Here is a 21,794-nt window from a genome sequence, read left to right on the forward strand (position 1 = left end):
GAGAGGAAGAGAGGGATCCAAAAACGGGTGCAGTCAGCTTAGAAACTCACATTTCCATATCTAATTTGGACATTAAGACCCTATGGTGGACTGAGTGGCGCTTACTTGTATTATTTAGTTGGGCATTTCTTAGAAAGATATACGCTACTTTCCAGCTGCTTCACAATGCGTGTCGGTCTTGTGAATGGTACGAAAGAGTTTTCCCCTAATACTGATAATCGCCCCAACGGCCCAGTTTGGCTGGGGTAGAGCAGGAGTGACCGGTTGAGTGTTTTCAGATTGTTGGGTCCAGTGTCTTGGCTAAGCGGGTGGTCCTTGTTCTTTGCATTGTCTATGCATAATTTATGCCTATACCATAATAAATGCAGAGTTAGAGGTACCAGAAGACGAAAAATAAGCATTGGCAATGCCCACAGTTTGGGTTTTTGTGTAGGCACGGGAAAGGCACTTGGCAGACACTGTCGAAGAGGAATTCACTGGCCATTGATGGTAGCAGATGAGAAAATGGTGCGAGTACCTGACCATCTAATAGCAGTGCCTGGAAATTGCCTAATACTTACATAATCAAAAACTGTTGGCTTTGCCAATGCCGATTTTTAACAGGACTGCAGTGAAGAACACGCATAGTGCTTATAAATCGAGTGGCGGAAGGTAGAGCTGGTTAAGAAATGTGTATTACACCCGTAGCTAGTTTACAGCTCCATTTATTAACTCGCAGAAGACTGCTTTGAAAAGACACTGGCAGGTACTTTGATGCAAAGTTTGATAGTAAGGCTTGATTAAAGCGAGCTCAAAGAGTTTCCACGAGGTGCTTTGGGTGGATAGGAGTAGGAACTGGGTAGGAATGGCCATAGGGATTTGCCTGGCCATGGGCAGTCAATGGGTGGGCAAATAGCTAAACAACACCTACGAACTCTGTCCCTCTTCATATGCCATTTCTCCTCATCTGTACTCTAATGCAATAATCTCGGTTTATAGCCCAAACCAATGACGTCTGGACAGGATGTGTTGTTCACGCATGACATCGGTCACTTGAGCTGCCTGTCTGAAGGTCCTGGTGAAATGCACAATAAAACAATCAAACGGCTTTGCACATTTTTAAACGTGTTACTTAGCATTTCTTCTAAAAAATGAAATCAATCAGCTACAAGTTGTGCGCGGGATTTGGCTTCACAATTCGGATGGCCAATCACAGTCTTAACAACAGAGATAGCGCTTTTCACAAAGCGTTGGACATTTTCACAAAAAACGGGTCCCTGAAGAGCGAAGAGAAGGCTGACCTCATGGACCATTTTCTAGTAATTGTTGCCTGGTTCAGGCGCAAGTCAAACCTTCAAACCAGACAGTACGCACCCTCTCTTCACCCAACGCCAGGGTACAAAGAAGTGGCAAAGAGGATGCACATTATAAGTGCTCTAAACAAAAGAAACCATGTTGAAAGAGTAACTGCTAGGAATCTTTCTGTCTTTCTGTGCTTGCCAAGTCTCCCATACAGATCCAGAAAAGAGGAAACTAAAGGGTTGGTGGGGCAGGACAAACACGCACCTTTCTTAATGTGACGGAGCAGGTTCCCTGAACACCTGGCAGTTGCGCCCGTGCAGCCTGTGAAAACTTAAAGTGAGGCAAACAGAATTAGCAAGACAGCCACCCCTTAAAAAGGCAGATGCACTAATATGTTCTCTTGAGCTATTGGACCCACACTAGTGTAGGGTAACAGAGTCGCTGGATACCCTCGCTGGCTTTTGATGCTGTGCATGCGAAAACGTCTTAGGCCAGAGAAAGAAAAAATAACATTGTGTCCTGTAGAGGCAGGGGAAATTGAAGGCTAGCATTACGTGTGTCCGATTTTGTCCAAGCCTCTTGGGCCACTCAAATGGTCCATCTTGAGCCTATCTTTATTTCCCTATTGGTCAGTCCACCTGAGAGGTATACGTTATAGATTGCTTAGACAACCAAAGGACTGAGCCAAGCTCTTTATTGGGATTTTATGTTATGTTAGCGGTACTTGTATAGCTCACCGTCACCAACGGAATTGGTCCCCAGGCGCTCTGGCAGATCTGTAAACAGGAAGGGTGGGTAGGGCTAGTCGGGAAGAGGGGAGAAGGAGAGTGGGAGAAGTGGTGTGCTGTTGGCACCTTCAGCTCGGTATACACCGAGTGCTGGGCTTTGGTGCTAGTATCGGATCGGGCGAAGGCCTCGAGTGCTGTTGGTGAAGTTTATGTGTTGTTGGTGCCGTGTGGTAAAGTGCGTGCGGATTGCTGGGAGAGAGATGGTTGTGTGGTTTTGTGTGGGTTTAAGTATGCAGAAGATTGAGGGTTGGGTTAGTGGGATCAGTATCCTGATTTAGGTACTTATGGTTCCGTTAGAGTTGTATACCTGTTGGTTGGGATGTTGCTGGTTCCTCGTGGGCTGACTCGCTTTGATGGAGTTGCGCTGATCCAACTGTATCCTATTGAGTGTGGTTTGGATTGGTGGGTGTGTCTAAACCTGATCATCAGGTGTGGGACCAGGTGGGTGATAGCTATTCTCAGGTGATCTAGTGTAACCTTGGTCGGTTGAGGCTTTGAGTGGTTCAGGGTCGGGGTTGTGTTGAAGTGTTGTCCTAGTGGATCCCTCTTGGTGAGCTTGTGTATTTAGACATTCGTATCCTTCTGTCCTGACTGGTTCTTTGGTTTCCGTGGGTTGAACATCCTCGGGACTGTTGTTTAGTTGTGGTTTGTGTGGTGGGGCATTGTTTCCTGCTTTGCATTGGTGGACCGTGTGTAGTGATGAAACATTCTGTTTCTCACCCATTGCATTGGGACCCATGGTGCAGTGCTTCCTTTCCCTCTCTATGTTTTGTCCTTAGGGCTGTTGGGGAAGGTAATAGTTAAGGTCATGGTCCTCTTGATGATTCGTTCTAGTCTTTGTCGTAGTTTGCTGTGTTTGCTATCTTTGGTCGTATTGCGACTGTCTCCCGTTTGGTCCTTTGGTATGTCGTGGTATATTTACCTCAGCTTTTCCCATCGATTGATCAGTGTGCTCTATGCTCATTGATGTTTTTAGTTATCTCGGTACCCCTGTGGCCAGTCTTTCTAGTTATGACGTGAAGAGCCATGTTTTGAGTAATTTCCTGAATAATAGGTATGTTTCTTGTATTACGTAAGTACTTTGGAAGGTCATTCCAGGTTTTCAGGGCTAGGTGAGAGAAGGAGGATCCTCCTAGTTTTCTTTTGTTGTAGGGCTCGGTTCCAGGTGGATGTCCATGCTTGATCTGAGCGTTCTTGTCGGTTGATGTAGGTGCAATTTGTCTCTTAGGAACTCAGCGCCTTCGTTGTGTACTGCTCTGTGTGTAATGCACATTGTTTTGAATTTTATTCGTTGGTTTTATTGGTAGCCAAAGTAGTGTTTTCAGCGCTGGTGTGGTGTGTTCTCTTCGGGGTAGTTTCAGAAGTAGTCTGGCTGCCGCGTTTTGAATGCATTGTAGTTTTTTTTTTTTAGGAGTCATTCAGACATGCCTAGGTATAGGCTATTAGCGTAGTCTACTTTGGACATGACGAGGGCGATGATGGTGGTTGTTTTGTTGGTGAACGATAGAAACGGTAAGATTCTCTTGGCCGCTCGCAGGAGGAAGAAGCATTTCTTGAGGAGAGCGTTTACTTGTGGCTCTAGCGTGAGATTACGGTCCATCAGAACCCCCAGATTTTTTACAATCTGTGAGGGTGCTGGGGTTGTCCCGAGTTCCCTTGGCCAAGGGATCAATTGATTTTCTCCTCCATTTTTTGTGACAATCATTATTTCAGTTTTGCCTGTTTTGATTTTGAGGGAGTTCGAGTTCATCCAGAAGAATATATCACAGAGGCAGTTTTCTAGCATTGCGTTTCTTTCCGGGTTGTCTTGTATTTTGAAGATTATTTGTGTATCATCAGCGTAGTTGTAGCAGGTGAGGCCGTGGCTTTTGATGATTCTGATCAGTAGATACAGGTATATGTTGAAGAGTAGCGGGGAGAAGGATGATCCTTGTGGTACTCCATAGGTGGAATCTCTCGGGCTGGATTTGAAGGGTTTCATCCATACGGTTTCTGTTCGGTTTGTTAGGAAAGATTTGATCCATAGTAGGGCGGTGTCTGTTATTCCAAGTCCTTCTAATCTCGTTATGAGAGTGTCATGGTTGACTGTCTCAAATGCTGACGAAAGGTCTAGGAATATCAAGGCAGTGCCGTTGTCCGAGTCTGCATTGATTTTTAGATCGTCCCATATTGAGAGTAGAACTGATTCTGTTCCACTCAATGGTCTGAAGCCAACTTGTGCCTGGTCTAGTAGGCCATGCTCTTCTATAAACTCTTGGGTTGTTTTGTATATGTACGTTTCGAGCAGCTTGGCTGTATACAGGATATTGGAGATGGGTCTGTAGTTAGAGAGGTCCTCTATGTTTCCCGCTGTATCTTTGAGTAGTGGCCTAATGTATGCAGTTTTGAAGGCTTGTGGCACTTTCCCAGTTGCGATGGAATGGTTGAGGACGTTCCTGTGATATTCCATGGGCGTTCCTTGTTTGAGGATCAATTTGTATATGTCTGGTGACCTGGTGGGCAGGGATCATCGGGGGACCCAGAGTTATTGCTTTCATTCATCAGTTTGACAAATGTCTCCACTGATATTTCTGGAAAGCTTTGTAGTTTGTTTGGGTGCTCCTCCCGGGTGTAGGTTGGGGTCGTGGTCAGATCAGACGGTCTGCTTTGTATGGTTTGTTGGATGTTGGTGATTTTGTTTTTGAAGTGGTCTGCAAGGTCGTTGCAGAGTTTCGTGGACGGAGTTGGTGTGTTGTTGCATCCCGGAGGGTTTTTGATTTTGAAGAGCTCTTTTTGGGTGTTTGGTGCTTTGAAGATTCGGTTGTCATAGTGTTTCCTCTTTGCTTTTTGTATTTCCTTTTTGTAAGCCCGGTAGTGTTGTAGGAATTTCAGTTTGTTCGCCGCGTCGTTTTGTTTTCTCCAATCAAGTTCTAGACTTCGTTTTTTTCTTTTCATGGTGCTAACTTGGGGTGAACCATTTTGCCATTTTGCCATTGACCGTTTATTAGAAGCAGCAAAGGGTTTTTCTTTGGCGATGTTGTCTATAGTAAAAATCCAGCAATGCAGCAGGGTTACCTTTTTGTCCAGGTCATCATCTTCCATGAGTGTTGGGTGCGGTTTGTTTAGCTCCAGGAGTTCATTCAGGTTGGAGTTTTTGATGGTTCTCCAATTTCTTTTCATGGTTTTCGTTGTTTTGTCTGGTGGATTGTTTGTTAGCGTGGTCATGTTGATTACAAAGGGGATGATGAGGTGGTCACTCCAGGGTATTTGAATTGGGGGTGCCGTGGTGAGGAGTAGTTTGTTAGTGAAGATTGCGTCAAGTGTATGCCCCGCCGAGTGGGTTGCTCCTTTGACTAATTGTTGTAGGTTCATTGCTGCTAGTTGGCTGGTTAATGATTTTTGTATGGCTGTGCTCTCTCCTTCAAACCAGATGTTGAAGTCTCCTAGGACTATCATGTGATTGTGTTTGATGCTTAGGACGGTGATTGCCTCTGTGAAGGAGTCTACGAAGGTTGCATCTTACTTTGGTGGTCTATATATTAGTACGAATTTCAAGTTGTTTTGGGCGTTACTGCTAGACGTATGATTAGGGATTCGCATTTATCAATGATTAGTGTGTCTTCAAGTTTGATATCCAGGTGTTCCTTGTGAATGATTGCAAGCCCTCCCCCTCTCTTGGTTTTTCTGTTTAATTGGACGCATTTGAAGTATTCAGGCAAGCAGTTGTTGAGGGTGATCTTGTAGTTGTCGTCTAGCCAAGTTTCTGTTACAAATAGGATGTCGATCCCTCCGTCGCAGAGCAGATCGTATAATTCGGTGGCATGTTTGGACATTGATCTTGCATTGATGAGGTTGCAGTCGATCCTTTTGGTGTGGTTTTGCTTGTTGGTTATTCCTTGTTTTGGTTTGTGGTTGGTTGGTTGCGGTGCATCGTTGTTAGCGTCGATTGGGGGTGGATGAGGATCAGCGAAGGCTGTATCTTCATTGTAGGAGGGCGTATGAGGATCAGCCGAAGCTGCATCTTCATTGAAGCAGTCTGCTAGATTGAAAGCTTGGCTATTCAGTGGTGTTGCTTCTCCGTTTGTGCTGGTTAGGTGAAGGTCCGTGAAGGTTTCTTCGTTGAATTGGTCAGTTAGGTTCATGTTTGGGTTGTTGGTTATGAGATCTTCGTCGTCGTTATGACCGGAATGGCATGGGTGTTGAGGGTGTCCTTCTGTTCTTGTGATGTATGGGGTAATGGGGTCGGACTCTAGCCACCTTCTTCTTGGGTGTTCCCATCTTTTTCCTGGTTGTCTCGGGATGTTCTTTGTGTGTCTTGATGTTTCTGTGTCATTGGGTATCCTGGTTCTTGGGTTGTTGCGAGGTACGGTGTGAGATATAAGGAATTTTCCCTTTGGAATTTTGTTCTGGTTGTTTTGGTTTTTGGTGTTGTTTACTCCATTTGAGGTTGTTGCTTCGGTGGTAGTTTGGATTTGTGCGCCTGTGTCCAGTGCGGCCTTGTCTTGTGCCCTTTTTCGGCGTCCCTTTCTGGTTCGAGGCATTTTGGTGCTCAGTGCGGAGGTGCCGGTCGAGTGGTTGGCTGCTGTGTCTTGTGATGGGAGTGTTGGTTTTCTTCTTGTGTTGGTAGCCTTGGGTGCTTTTGTGCCGTCTGTTCTTCCAGTGGGTCGGTTTGTGTATCCTCCGAGCGCTGTCTGATGGTGTTTTGGTGCTGGGGTACTGTCGTCAGGGGTGTAGGTCAAAGTTCAGTGCTGTCTATGTAGGTCTCTCGGAAGGGGTGAGAGCGGTCGAACTATTCTATCACGGTCTGGTCCTCACTAGGAGTATGTTAAGGTGGTTAGGCTAAGTTTGTGCTTGAGACTAATTCTGACTATGTTGTAGAGTCTCGTGTGGTGGGGGGACCCTGAGGAGTATTGTAATCCTTATGATTCAAAAATTCCGGAGCAGAGTCCCTGTTAAGTTTGGGAGACCTCTATAGTGGGAGAGAGGCCCATCAATGCAATCCGATCATCATGCAATACAACTTGGGGACAGAACCCCTGATGAACATGGGGGACCTGTATAGTAACCCCTAATCATTTGGGAGACCTGTTTAGTGGGGGGGGGGGGCTATCCAGGCAATCTGATTATCATGTAATACGATTTGGGAGTCGAATCCCTGCTAGATTTGGGAGACCTGTATAGTGGGAGAGAGGCCTATCAATGCAATCTGAATTTCATACAATACAATTTGGGAGTAGAACCCCTTATACATTTTGGAGACCTGTATAGTGGGAGAGAGGCCTATCAATGCAATCGGAATGTCATAAGATTCAATATACGATTTAATTTCGGAAAGGAAACCCTCCTAAATTTGGGAGACCTGTTTATTTGGGGGAGGCCTATCAATGCAATCTGAATGTCATACAATACAATTTGGGAACAGAAACCCTGCCAGATTTGGGAGACCTGTGTATTGGGAGAGAGGTCTATCTATGCAATCTGAATATCTTGTAATACAATTTGGGAACAGAAACTCTGATGAATTTTGGAACTGTTTTATATCGGTTTAAGTGGCTAGGATTATAGGGTAGAGTGGTTGATCTATTCCTAACCCAGGCCACTCCTAACTTACTGGTCCTTGTAGTTGATGGTTGACGGCTGGCACATGCCTTCCCCTGTGGACTCCTGCCAACACTCCCTGGATCCTCCTCTGTTGGGGCCGCCCTTGGCGTTGGGGCCACCCTTGGCGTTGGGGCCACCCTTGGCGTTGGGGCCTTTAGCCGCAGGGGCTGCCGGGCAGAGGGCTGCACTGGGAAGACCAGTGAAGAAGTCTTCCCAGTGAGGGAAGCAGAGAGCGGGGGAGAGGGACAGCAACGGCGCTGGGGTGCTGGAATGGGCACAGAAAGTAGATGCTATGGGCCCAGGAGGCTCTCTGGAAGCGGCCGCACTTACCTGCCTCTGGAATGGGTCGCGGGGCGAGACGGAAGGGAAAACAGGAAGGGGGTGCAGGTGGGGAAGGACTACTGCAGGTTAGGAAGGGACATCAGGGCCAACACAGATGTTGCTGAGGCACGGTTGTATGAGGGCACGGCACTCACCGTGCTTCAGGACCAAATCTAGGTGTCACATGGAGCAAAGCTCCAGTCAGGGCTCGGGGCGGGATGGGAAGCAGGGGGCCGGGGTCCAGGAAGGGGGTGCTGGTAGGGAAGTGGCGAGCAGGGGAGGGAAGCGGGCCTGTGGGCAAAATCACAAAGCGAGGGGCTAGATGGGAGGCCTCACCTGTGCACAGCCGGGAGCAAAAGTGGCGCGCAGAGGTGGCTCGCAGCGGGACTAGGTCCCAGCTGGAGTGTGGATGTCGGGTAGCCAATCAGAGGCTATGGATTGGACGTAGGCGGGGAGAAACAAAGAAGGAACACGGGCACGAAGGAAGCACCGGAGCACTTTATTACACAATTATATGGGAAGAACACACCAAAAAGCAAGGGGCTAGATGGGGGGCCTCACTTGTGCACAGCCGGGAGCATACAATGTAATCTGAACACAAAACCCTACTAGATTTGCGAGACCTGTTTAGTGGGAGAGAGGCCTATCAATGCAATCCGAGTATCACACAATGCGATTTGGAGACAGAAATCCCTGCTACGCGAGAGACCTGTATAGTGGGAGAGAGGCCTATCAATGCAATCCGAGTATCACACAATGCGATTTGGAGACAGAAATCCCTGCTACGCGAGAGACCTGTATAGTGGGAGAGAGGCCTATCAATGCAATCTTAATATCATACAATGCAATCTGGACACAAAACCCAACTAGATTTGAGAGACCTGTATAGGTCTATACAGAGGAAGGGGGCTCTGTGCCTAGCCAGTCAGATTGGTACAGTATTAACTAATGATTAAATTTGAGGGTGAGGGAGAGAGAGATGCAATGGGGAGTAGTCACCTTGTTTGTGATGGGTTTGGTAAGTGGCTCGGAATCCAAGGATAGAGTAGTTGCTCTACTCCTGACCCAGGCCACTCCTACCTTACTGGTCCTTGTAGTTGATGGTTGACAACTGGCCACTGGCTTCCCTTGGTGACACTTCGTGGAGCCGCCTCTGTTGGAGCCGCCCTTGGCCTTAGGGCACTTAGCCACAGGGCTGCACTTAAAAAAATATATGGAAACAAGGCCCGGGAGGGTCCTTGTGCTAACCACACTCACCTGGGCTGCCTGGGTGTAATTGGGCCCTCGCAGGCTGTGTCGGGAGCAAGGCTAGGCACCGAGAGTGCAACAGCCAATCAGAGGCGAGGGGGCGGGCTAAGAGGCGGGATGTGGATACGGAGCAGACGGGGAAGATGCACTGCACGCGGGCGCTGGGGGACCCAACAAACTTAAAACATATATGGAAACAAGGCCCGGGAGGGTACTTGTAGTAACCACACTCACCTGGGCTGCCTGGGTGAAATTGGGCGCTCGCAGGCTGTGTCGAGAGCAAGGCTAAGCACCGAGAGTGCAACAGCCAATCAGGGGCAAGGGGGCGGGCTCAGATGCGGGATGTGGATTCGAGGCCAACGGGGAAGATGCACAGCACGCGGGCGCTCGGGGACCCAACAAACTTAAAACATATATGGAAACAAGGCCCGGGAGGGTCCTTGTGCTAACCACACTCTCCTGGGCTGCCTGGGAGAAATACTTTTTTATATGCCTGTATGGTAAGCTTCTTTGCTGTAGGAATGATTTGGCAGTAGCGAAATGGAAGAACGGCTAAGCTGGCCCCTGAACCCCTGGTAACCACATGGAAGTCAATCCAGTGCGTCACTAAAGACAATATACTGAATAAGGAACAGGTTGCATGGGTGGGGTGGTTCCTGAACAGAAGAGCTACTGTTCAGATCAGACCAAAGAAGCAGGATCACAACCGAAATGGGAGGTTTCAGGAGCTTCCAGATGTTAGGCAGAATTGCATGCAGTACCCTCTGGGACCACCACATACAATTATGACTACAGGTGTAAGCAAAAACCAACCTTTGGTATAAGTCTGCACTACACAGTAGTGTTAGGGAGAATTCTCATAAATGTGCCAATTCCTTTCACCTTAGAGACCACCAGCAACTTTGCTGGATTTTGAGGACTTGATTTTTTTTACCTGGAAAGAGTGCAAGCCTTTTTTTCCCGTTCTTTCATGTATTTTGATGTGTGTTTTACTCTTGTGTTATTTGATTATGGAGTTTTAAGATAACTCCATAGGCATCGTTTCATGTGTGTTACACAGCACCCTCAGTGCAGTGACACAGGGGTGTCTTTTTAGACTTCCCAAAGGTTTAAATACCCTCTCTGGGATAAACGACTGTTTCCCAGAGAATGTAAGGTTACATTGACTTTACTAGTCTTTTTAAATTCCTAGACCCAGCATACACTATCTTCCTATAGAGTGTTGGAGGGGTTACCTAGTATCCCCTGTGTCTAGAAACTTATGTAGCTGTCAAATACTACCCTTTTCTATCGAAATGGCTGGTGGCAGTGGTTTTAGAACAAACTACCACAATTTTTCCTGACCGCGAACACCAGGATCTAAAAATCACAGGAGCCATGTTTTTCAAGATGTCACCTTAAACCCCTTTGTTTAAAGAGGTCCCGGTTTTCTTTTTTCGCCACTGCTTTTTGGAAAGGTCGTTCTAGTGTTTGTCTCTGCACGCCAAACCAGGTTTGGTCCCTTTGTTTCCATGCCTTTGGCGGGCTTCAGGACTTAACACCGCCTCTTGCGTCCGAGTGTCTGGGGTGGGTAGGAAGTGAGGGAGGTGCTCGAAACTCCCTGTGCTTAGTCTTCTACGGGACCCAAATGCTCTCTGGCTGCTCAGTGAGTGGCAGCTAGGCTGGAATGAATGGGAGAGCAAACTGTTTAAAAAGCAAGTCTCCTGGACTGGAAAGCAGAGTCGAACACTGGAACGAAAGAACCGAAGACGAGCTGGAAGAGGACAGCTGCTACAACTCCTGGACCGTTGGTTTGCACGGTGAAGCCCTGCTGCAGGTCCGAATTGCCAAGTTCATCTCGACAGAGAAGCCCCTTCAAGGACGACTTCTTCCTTTGGTCCCACCAACTCAATCAACTCGTAAACCACCTGGATACCATTCTCAAAGCTTGTTAGGATTAACCAGGGGGAAGGACACCAGCTTGTGTGCTTGAAGTACAGCTACTCAAACTGAAGTGACTCCATTTTGTCAGTGTTTTCAGGCAATCCCGTGCACTGCAGGAGTCCCCCTTCTTGTCTCCACGACTGAGACTCAGAAGCAGTGAGATCTGCAGGAACTGCTGGAACCAACGTATTCAGCTGTATCTTTTGTTTCATAGTAAGGTACTGTGCCAACCAGATTGAGAGAAAGCTTCTCTCGCGGTGAAAGTTTGCTGAACTTTCCCAACTTACAGGCCTAATCAGCTTGCTACCCAACATATGATTCTTTTTCGTACAAACTACTTCTGAGAACTTTGGCAAAGACTTTACTGTTTACTTCAAGAACTGTGCTTTCCTATCCAAGACACTAGTCCATTGACTTTGGCCTATGCCTATCGAACTGAATCGAGTCCTGTAGTGAACTATAACCCTTTGCACTGCCTATGAACGTATTTGGGATCTATTCAATTAACTTGTGCCTTTGCCTTCCCATTCAAAGTGACTGAAATGCCCTTTGTCTCCTATTTAAGGGGAGCTTAGATTGTTCAGAAACTTATTGGTTTTGTATTGAAGTATATTTGTGTATAATATTAAGTTGCCTCCTTCTAGTGTATGTTTTCTAAAGGATTGCATAATAAATGTATAAGTGTTTTACTAAGAAACCTCGAGTATAAGTGTCTGCTTGAACCACTGTGATTGTAAGACCTCTGTGTAACTTCTTGTACTGCTCACATTCCCTCTTGAGATAAGCCTGGCTGCTCAGCTCGCTACCACAAAACTGTGTAGTACAGACTTATACCAAAGGTTGGTTTTTGCTTACACCTGTAGTCCTAATTGTATGTGGTGGTCTCAGAGGGTACTGCATGCAATTCTGCCTAACACCAGCTAAATAACAGAATTCATATAGTAGGGAAGCAGGCTTAGATGCCTTTTATATGTAGGATTCAGAGGAGATCAGGATCCATTTCCAGTAGGTTTAGCATGTTCTGTATGTCGCTGCTGATCACCACGATTTTGGGAGTTTGGACCATAATCGGAAATGGAGTGTTTGCTCGGCCGTGAATTGCTGATCCCGCCACATGCACAATGGTGAAACTAGGACATTAATGCTATGCGTTCTGTGCCATCTGTTGAGCCAGGTGTGGAAACAGAATTAGTGTGCAGAAAAAGCCCTAGTCTGGGGGTAGCATGGAAACAGTGGCGGAGCCAGCGCTAAGGTTTGAGGGGGCTGGGTGACAGTTTTGAATTCTGGTCACGGGTGGGGCCATTGACCCATTGCACAATCAACCGCGCAGCTTCCTCTGAGCTCAGGAGGCTGAAAAGCTAGTATGCCTTCCTTTGGCCCCTTAGATGCATCTTTCACTCCAATTCAGAGTCTATTTAGCTTCTTACATTGGAACTAATCATTGGAGGAGTGGGTCATGTAAAGGCCGAGCCCAGCAGTTTAGTTTTTGGCATCATCATAGGAGGTCTTTTGATGTCGTCTGGGTGGGCTTTTGTCCTCTGCATGTTTGCTGCTGCTGCCACTTTCATGATTGTTTAAATGTAAATACTGCACTCTCCCACGTCAGAAATGTGACTCTCTCATGCTGTATCACCCCTTTCCCCTCAGAGACCCAGGTTGACCATCACAATAGCGGGTTTTCTTCTGTCTGCAAACTCCTGAAAGTGGGAGAGCAACTTAGCCTTCCCAAGTCAGGGCCTGGCGGCGCCCCCTGCATGGAAAACACACTGGCCTGCAATGCCCAGGAAGGAAGGCAGAGCCCATGTGGCCCAAACAAAGGAAAACAAACCTCTACTGTGTGCATGGAGGTCGGTTAGTTCTCGCGCAGCCCTGTCAATATCACATCAGAAACATTTTGTTTTGTGGACTTAAAGGCTTGCGTCTGGGCTAATCTGCATACTCACAATGCTTCACTGATGTGACTCTGAACTGCAGGTGAACTTCCAGTGATGCCTACTGGGTGCCGTTGTGGCACGAGTGGCTTTGCTCAAAAGCTCCTTCTACCTTCACATTTCAGATGGAAGGGATTTTTTTCAAGCCTTTTTTAACCCACCATAACTTTGCTGATGTTTGCTATGGGTGTTCATCTTAAAATGTTCCCCCTAACTATTTTAAGGCATCGAACAAACACCTAGAGGACCTATACCAGTCCGACACCAATGGGTCTTGTGCATATAGCAATACCTTGGAGGTGCAGTCACCACACATAATGCCCTTAATCCAAGCCTCCTCTCAGATCAGTATTGCCAGAGGCTCAATGAAGATGTCAAAAAGGGGAGGTGACAGGACATCCTTGACATTCTTCCCCCACCACCCGCCCTCCCCCAACCCCCACGCCACCCAATAACGTTGAATCTGGAACTGGCCAAACTTTACCCGATCCACTGGCACCAGTGCTTTGGCACTGCAGTATAGTTCATGAAAAAGGTTAAATGTGGCTGAAATTAAGTTTATGTAGGCCAGCATGGAGATATCACCAACAGACCCTATGAAATGCCTTCTCTGCACTGATGTCAAGGGCTGCAGTGACTTCTAGGGAGTTCTGATGAAGGTGAATTACATTCACAAGTTCCTCTGTGTTATCGCAGCAGTTGCAACATGCAATAAACCCAGTCTGATTTTTATCAAATGAGTCGTGCCATTAGCTTTCTCAAGGGAAAAGCGTATATCTTGACAAGAATTTTTAAATCTACAATTACAACGGAGATTGGGGGAAGGTTTACACAATTGTCATGGACTTTCTTGGGCTTAGGGATTAAGGTAACTGGGTGCAACTGCATTGATTCCAGAATTTCCCCTCTCCAAATATTTTCTACGAAAACATCTCCGAAGAACGTGTCCCAATTCATCACCAACCAACTCATAGATAGCCACATAGATGCTTGTAAAAGGCCTTGAAGGCTCGATTAATGTGGTCAATTTTCCTCCTGAGCACAGCGTTATTGCCATCAATATTTTAGATAGGAGCTATCTACTCACCTCATCACTTCTTACATGGAGTGCCAGTAGGACCCCAATCCTCTCTGCATGCCCCCAAGAGGCACGTCGTTAAAACAAACCATGTTCTGCTTGTTGAGTGAGCACACGGTCCAAGGAGCCACTCACTCAAAGAACAACCTATCCACTGTTGTCAGCGGGGGTCCTCGCAGTGTCCCTTCTCTGCGCCCTGCAAGCTCTTTCTAAAGCTTCCACTCCCCTCTTGCTAACTTTGTGTTGACACTAAGCTAATAATACTACCCCTGATTGCGGCTTTCAAAGCATTCCAAAGCACAAAAAGGTTGGATACCGAGCCCCGTTCGAGGCTATGTAAAATGACAGTTCATCCTTTTCCACGAAGTCAGCGTCTGAAAGGAGGGCCCTATTCAGGCACCAGCATTTTTACCTCTGCCATATCCAGACAATTATTTATATGATTTGCAATTAAACTTTCCCCACATCTGCGGATAAGACCTCCAAGAAAAGTGCCCTGGAGACCAGAAACAAATCTATACAGGAAGAGGAGGGGCGGCGGGGATTGGGCATTAAAATGTTGTACGGCCTCGCCAACGGATGCAAGTTTTCCCCCCCCAAGAGTCAATCAGGAAATGGACACCTTCCCTGACTTCCCATCTTCTGTGTGAGATAGGTTTCCCTCCGACGTGTCCACTCTACTATCCAGTGATACAGACAGTAAAGGTGCCACCTATCCTTACATGCTCCCCACCCAAAGCCTCCAATGGCTTTTCAACGATTCAAAAGAATGCCATGTTCAACGTTTGGCGCATAACTATCTACTGGTACCGAGGTTGTGCTTTCTAGAGTAACGTTTGCGTCACAAATCGACCTCCAGTTTCCACCGCCTGTCTGTTAATACTAAAATGCAGATCCCTTCTGAAAAAAGAATGCAAACGCCCCCCCGCCCCCTAGTTCGCAACAAAGCAACTGGCGATTTCTCCACTGTAAGTCTTATTCAGTGTGAACTGAATGTCTAGAACCTTCTTGCCAGCCAGTCGCTAGAACCGCAGGTGACTAGCCATCAGGGCCGTGGCGCCCCCAGACATTTTTGATAGGGGTGGCCACACTTGAATTCTTGGGGTGGCACACCAAAACAAACATACATAAATGAATGGGCCGGTGGGGGGGCCCGTGCTTTTATAAGGGTGGCCGTGGCCCCCCTTGGACACCCCTTGGAGGCGCCCCTGAGGGCCGGTGCTATCACTAGGCAAGGATAGGCACTTGCTTATATGTTGGAAATGTTAGAGCGGCAAAATGCTGCATTAACACCTCCACACAAATTACTGCCTTGTCTGTAGTGATAGCACCAGCCCTGCCCTATTAAACTCTCTGCAGACTGGCTGCAGCAGCAGCAGCAGACCAGGTGGCACCATGAAGGTTGGGACTCGGGGTCTGGTCAGGGTCACGAGTGGCATGGGCGTGGCAGCGCTGGCACCTGCACATTAGCATGCCACAAAGCACTGCACGTGCCCTCTAGACCGATCGTCGACTCAATGGTATGAGCTAGTGAATGCTGCAGTGCACTGTGCAGCCTGGCTGAGCCCCCTGAGCCTGTTGACTTGAATTAGTACGGACCGTCAGACGTGGTGACCGACTGTGCACCCTGCACTAGCTGCAGGCCTGCAGCAGCATTTTGCTGTCTGGTGCGCCAGGCCAGTGCCCGTATTAGGCCATCCGACCCATCCTGGTGGCGGCGCCCGCTGCTGTGCCTTTGAGATCAGGCCAGGGCCGGGCCATGGCTGGGCTGTGCTGAGAGAGTAACAGTCCGATGCAGGTGAGGACTGAGGTGATGTGCAGACTACTGCTGACTAACACCATGGTGCATCATGCATGCAGTGCTCCTCAACCCTATCGCTGTCTTAATTAAATGTATGCCTATGCCTGGCTGGCTGGCAATAGCTCAGGCTCTAACAGTAAGAGCCCCTCAGGAGGCAGGTGGCGGTCTCAAGTCTGCCGCTGCGGCTTACTGCAATATCATGGAAAATAATGGAATCCGTTTTTAGGAAATTTACTGATTTATGACAACTAATTTCTTATTGTTATAGCGCTTTCGCTGTATGATTTGCTCACATCATTAGCATAGACTCCATAATCCTTCTGCCCTGATGCCAGTGTGTACCTGAATACAACTCTATCCCTTGTCCCACCAGGACACTCAACCCCTGCTCTCCTCTCAGTTGCACACTTCATGGTCCTCGACGCCGCCGGCGAACCCATTCTTGAATGCAGCATGCCGACTTTCCCGTCACTGCCTGGCTGTCCCCTCTGTGCCCTGCTCCATCGTTCTTGTCCCCGTCGCCTCCGCTCTTCTATCACTGTCCTACTCCTCACCCGTTCTCTGCCGCTTGTGCATTATCTTCTTTACTAACACCCTCCCTTGCCCTTAGTACTCACTGCATTCCCCTATTTTGTCTTTCTGTCCACGTGCCTTGCGGCTTTGCCGTCTCTGCCTAACACCATCCTTCCTTCTGCCATGCTCCCTGGCCCCATCTTCGTGTCCACAACACTGTGGTTGGGGTGCCATCTCCATTTCTCTATTCTATATGCCCTTCTGTCCCCTCTCTTCATCCATGTGCCCTCCAGTCCACGCCTCTGTCCAGCCCCTTCCTTCTGCCACCACTCACCTGCCCCTATGCCCTATACACATATTTCCACTGCTCTATCCTGGATGTATGTGTGTCTCTATCTGATCCGCTCATGTTTCCAATGCCTCCCTTTCTCTGGTTTCCTGTTCTTGTCCTCCTGTCCCGTTCCCACTGTTTTCTTCCCACATCTCACAGCAATGCCCCCCCTCCTTGACCTGTTGCCCTCTCACCTATTAAGCCAATAATTGAATGCCCGTTAAATGTAATCTCCACTGCAATGGTCATGCTGGATGGGCCGATTGGCCCCATCTACCTGCGTGGGACACGTGTGGCCATTTCAGATTCCAGTGTCCCCTGCGACTGCTGCCCGGCTACAAGGAAGGAGAGAGGTGGTTTAGCAATAAGAAAATCTTAGGGTTACCACGGTCCACGGAAACGCACAAGATTCCGTGCAGGGGGATGCTGAGAAAATACCCACGTCTACAACTCCCATGTGCCCCACCATGCAAAGAGCCTGTCTGTGCCCATTGGCCCTTTTTTTTCCCAAGCCCCAGGTTTTCAGTCAACTGATATGTTCTGGTAACTAGATTTGGTTACAATTTTTTTAAGAATAAAATGCAGTCGAGCCCAGGACTGCCACAATGGTGATGGAGGTGGTGGGCAGAAGGGGCAGTTGTCCTGCAGTCCTGGACTTCATGCAGGCCATGTGATGAGAGCATTTCTTTTTTTTTTGGAAAGCACCACCTATTATCCAAACTATTGCATCTGAGTGGGGAGCAATGGCGCAGGAGGAGGGACACAAAGGTTGTCAGTGTTTGCTTATTTACCCACCCATTGACTAACCAAGGCCATGCTAATCCCTATGGCCAATCCAACCAACTTCTAAGCTAAAAAAGTATCCACTCCTGGGATATCTTTGAGCTCGCTTTACTCAAGCCTTACCATAAAACTTTTCACTTGTAGTGCCTGCCAATGATTTCCCAAAGCAGTCTTCTGACAGTTATTCACTTAATTTGAGCTGACATGTGCTACTGAGATCATAAAAATGTCTTACCAGGCCTGCCTACAGCCACTCAATTTATAAGCACTGTGCTCTCCTGCACTGAAGTCCTGTTAAAAACAAGCACTGGCAAAGTCAACAGTTTTGACTTGTGTATAGGTATTAGGCATTTGCAAAGCATTGCAGTTATATGCCCAGGTATTCACACCATTTCACCTGCTACTATCAATGGCCAGTTAATACCACTACGGAAGTGCCTGGCAAATGCCTTTCCCCATGTCTATAAAAAGACCCAGACCTTTGGCATTGCCAATGCTTGTTTCTTTTGTTTTGGTGACGTGGCAACAAATCTGGCAGGACACCTAGAGCTGCTGTTTTGAGCTGCCCCACATTTGTTTGCGGATTTCCTTTTATGCATGCTGGCCTACAAATAGGCCCCTCTAGCAGGGCAATTCACACCTTATGAACACAAGGCTGTGGAGGGTGTGATTGGTGGGAGGGGGTCAATGAGAATGAAGTGCCAACTGCTGTCTTCAGCCCTTGGGAACATGCTTGTACATGATACAGCTCTTTAAAAAAAAAAACAGTTCATCTTTTTTGAAGTGTGGAAGTTGGGGTTGTTTCATCAAGTTTGCCTAATTCTCAAATTTTTATTCTCAGCATGTGTCCTTCCTAGTTTTTGACATGCCATTCGGTAGAGTTATTTACGGCATAATGTTTGAAGATATACATTTCCTCCTGTGGTCATTTCTCCTCTAAAAGTGAACTGGACATGTTTTGCATAACATGTTTCCATAACCTTCTAGATTATATGTTGCCAGATTCACATATGAGCCTCAATTGTTCCCCAGAAAAGCCAACTAAATGTTTTGCTATGTTTGTTGGGGGAGATTTTCTGTAAGGTGGTCTTCGAAAAACAATGCCTCCAATTTATATGCGTCTATGGAACATTTGTGCCAAACTGTTGAAGGTGCATGCATGTAATTTGGCAACAGGAAAACTGAATCAGAAAACTGGATGACCCACTATAACAAAATTGTGCAATCCTGAGCAAATCACAGTTGCTCTCTGTCGCTCAGTCCACTTAAGTGTCTGAAATTGTGAGTGCATAAACCTGAAACCTACATGAAACATGTTTAGATACAATTATCAGCCAACTGTCCACGGGATTCCAACATGCACCTGCAGATCACACACAGATCGCAGCAGTGAGTGCTCAACCCGTTATATATTTTACGGATTACTTTCCTATGTTTTAGTTGCATTTCTAGGAAGTTCTGTAGATGATTATCCCAATCCCGTTCCCAAAAGCCTATTCCCCAACAGTCTTCAGGATGAAACTGAGGGGGGGGGGGGGGGTGTTTCAATAGCCTTCCCAGGAAATGTGGTAAGGTAACTTTTAAAACTTATTTATAAAATTGGTAACTGCCACAAATCTGTTTTTTCTACAGCTCATCACATTGGATGGAAAAGGACTTGGCAGCACTGTGTCACTGGAGCAAGCCCTCATTCACAACTATATGATGGAGTCGAAGGGGGTTTGCGGCAGGGCTCAAGTCGAGGGTACACGCGGGGGACGCAGTCCCCCCACTTTATTCAGAGGGTGGACTCAGTCCCACCCAGCTAAAAGACATATTGGATGTCCTCTTTGAATTTATGAATTAAAACAGACCTAGGGGATCAAACCACAGTCGTGAGGTTTGTAGGCTGGACACTTCACCGCTGCACTATATAACCTGATAAAAAATAAACAACTAAAGGTGAAATATCCTATTCCGGTACTGCAAGTCCCAGGGAAAACATTTGTATTGCTTCTTGTAGTTTAAAACATGCACAAATATAAACGTTTTTAAAAACACTATTACAAGAAAAAATCCTGTGTGTTGGTTTTATGAAAGGCAAATGCCATTCGTCCTGTTCAATTTGGGTGGTTTGCAAAGCCAATTTAATGAAATGCGCATATTTCACCTTGATGTGCTAATTTCTGGCGACGTCACATCCCATTGCATTTGTTGATGAGTCCCCCCCACTTTAATTTTTAGGACTTGACCCCTGGTTTGCGGCAATCGGTTTCAAAATGAAGATGGTTGGTTGAGAACGGTTAGGATCTGGAGTGGGGGGGGCGCCAATGTGACAGTTTGCCTAGGCTGGCAAAATTCCTTGCACCGACCCTGCTAGCCATCCTCTTACAGAAAGGTGTGTGTCCGCCGATCACTCTTTGCATGCATGGGCTTCACACCATACAATCCTTCGAGCCCAACCATAAGAGATGGCATCAGGTCCTCCCAAATAGTCATGTGTGTGAACCAATGCATACAAAAAAACTACAGTCTGCGAATAAGGGGGCAAGACAAGACTGGGGGCCAAGAAAAAGGTGTCAAATAAGGGAAGTTGACAGCAAAAAAGTTCTGAAAGTAGTAGGTTTCCACACAATGTTCGATGAAATAAAGCATACAAGCAGAAGAAAACAAAGCAAAACCTAAGCCACGCATGCTTGCCACCAGAAAGACAATGACCTCCATCTCACACATGTCACCGGATAGTGAGAGTACCTATGTTAGGCGACCTGCGCTCCCCAACCACCTGAGATTATCATGGACTCCGACCTCCCCTTTATGAAACAACAAGTAATCAGCCAACCCCCAATTGAGCAATGAGTAGTAAGTTGCTCTGAGACTTGGTGTATCTCAGGGCATGTGCAAGGCATTATTTGGAAGGCGAGGACTTTCGATATACTACCTAGGGCTGAAGAGCAGTTATGTTTCACAGAGAGTGGGCCGCAGATGGTTTCCAGTTCATTCAATCAATACTTGAAATAAACTTTCGGTGGTAGTGAAAAAAACCAGGGATCATTTATATTTAAGAAAACTCAAAACGAATCTGTCTTTTTAGAAGCCCGTAGGTCTGCCAATAGATGTAGGAGATGGCGATTGCTCACTTCAAAACTGAGAATCGAGTTTGCGATTGCTCGCTTAGGAGCTGAGAAGCACCCTCGATCGCTGCGTTCTACAGAAGTCCAATAACATTACATCCTTCTCCTTGCATTGCCATACGCAGCACAAAAAGGCGCTCCAGAGAGCGCTTTCCAAGTACTTGCAATGATAAATAAATGTTCATATTGAATGGTGGGCCAGTGTAAGGTTATCTGTGCATTATTGGAGAGGAAGCTCAAGTTGCACACTTATAAAGAGGGATTGTCGAGGTTGTTTACTCTGAATGTTATGACTCGGCTCAGTTCTACAACATGAACTCCTTTTCTTGTGACGTATTTTAATTAGTAAATTGTTTATAGCAAACTCTGACTAGACCAGTCCAGACATCAAAAACAGCATTACCGCTCTCTCTCACATTGTTTCTTCACGGCACTCATATTTGCCCCCTTTCATGGTCAAGACTCACCTGTTTGCCGCCATTGGATCTGTATAGGGAAGGGTCTCTTCTGTACTTGAACTTGGAACGAAGTGCAAAAAGGGGTTTCTTGCAAGTGCCTGGAAGATGCTTGCGCCTTCCAGCTCCTCCAGTTTCCGCTCTGGCACCTCGAGCCAGGAAAGAGCACGAGTCCAATCTGTCATTGACCAAATCAAGGACAACATTGGCAACGGCTGCAATATTTGATATCCTAACCACCCCCCCCTGCTATCCACACACTCTAAACCCACCAATCCACTCAAAACACACAACTCGAATGCACCGCATGTGTAACACTCAATAAGCCCCCACTGCACATCTCAGCACACAGTGTACTGGTTAGCCCCCCTGTCCCATTGGTCACCTCAATCACTTCAATCCCAGAGCTCCAAATGCACACAAAGTGCACAGCCATCCCAACAGTCCAAACTGAGGGCACCACCAGAGAGCTGAAGGGCAATCCTAGTTGCCATTGTCCAACCCCCATTCCAGCTACCACCAAATCACATACACCCCCATTCAACACCCTTCCAAACATCAGACCGTCATTTCAAACGCCCCTCATCAGGCCCGCCCCATCCTAGCAAGACTTGCATTAATGGCACCCTATGCATCTACAGCTCATCC

The 21,794-nt window shown here is 47.1% G+C and overlaps 2 protein-coding genes across 8 annotated transcripts in view; one reads left to right on the plus strand and one right to left on the minus strand.

The window, feature by feature from the left end:
- The window catches only part of EMID1 (EMI domain containing 1), a 949,835-nt gene extending 930,215 nt beyond the window's left edge, over positions 1–19,620 (plus strand). The window contains exon 16 of the mRNA XM_069619253.1: positions 19,211–19,620. The gene's annotated coding sequence lies outside the window, so the exon portion shown is untranslated. The remainder of the gene's footprint in view (positions 1–19,210) is intronic.
- Positions 1–21,794, minus strand: part of RHBDD3 (rhomboid domain containing 3) — a 266,057-nt gene that overhangs the window by 101,145 nt on the left and 143,118 nt on the right. For all 7 annotated transcript variants that reach the window (XM_069619257.1, XM_069619256.1, XM_069619255.1 and 4 more), the window contains one exon: positions 21,159–21,324. In XM_069619257.1, coding sequence (XP_069475358.1) covers positions 21,159–21,324 — 166 coding nt within the window. The remainder of the gene's footprint in view (positions 1–21,158; positions 21,325–21,794) is intronic.

The sequence above is a fragment of the Ambystoma mexicanum genome, chromosome 10 (genome assembly GCF_040938575.1).
Source record: "Ambystoma mexicanum isolate Mex_15411 chromosome 10, UKY_AmexF1_1, whole genome shotgun sequence".
Classification (NCBI taxonomy): Eukaryota; Metazoa; Chordata; class Amphibia; order Caudata; family Ambystomatidae; genus Ambystoma; species Ambystoma mexicanum.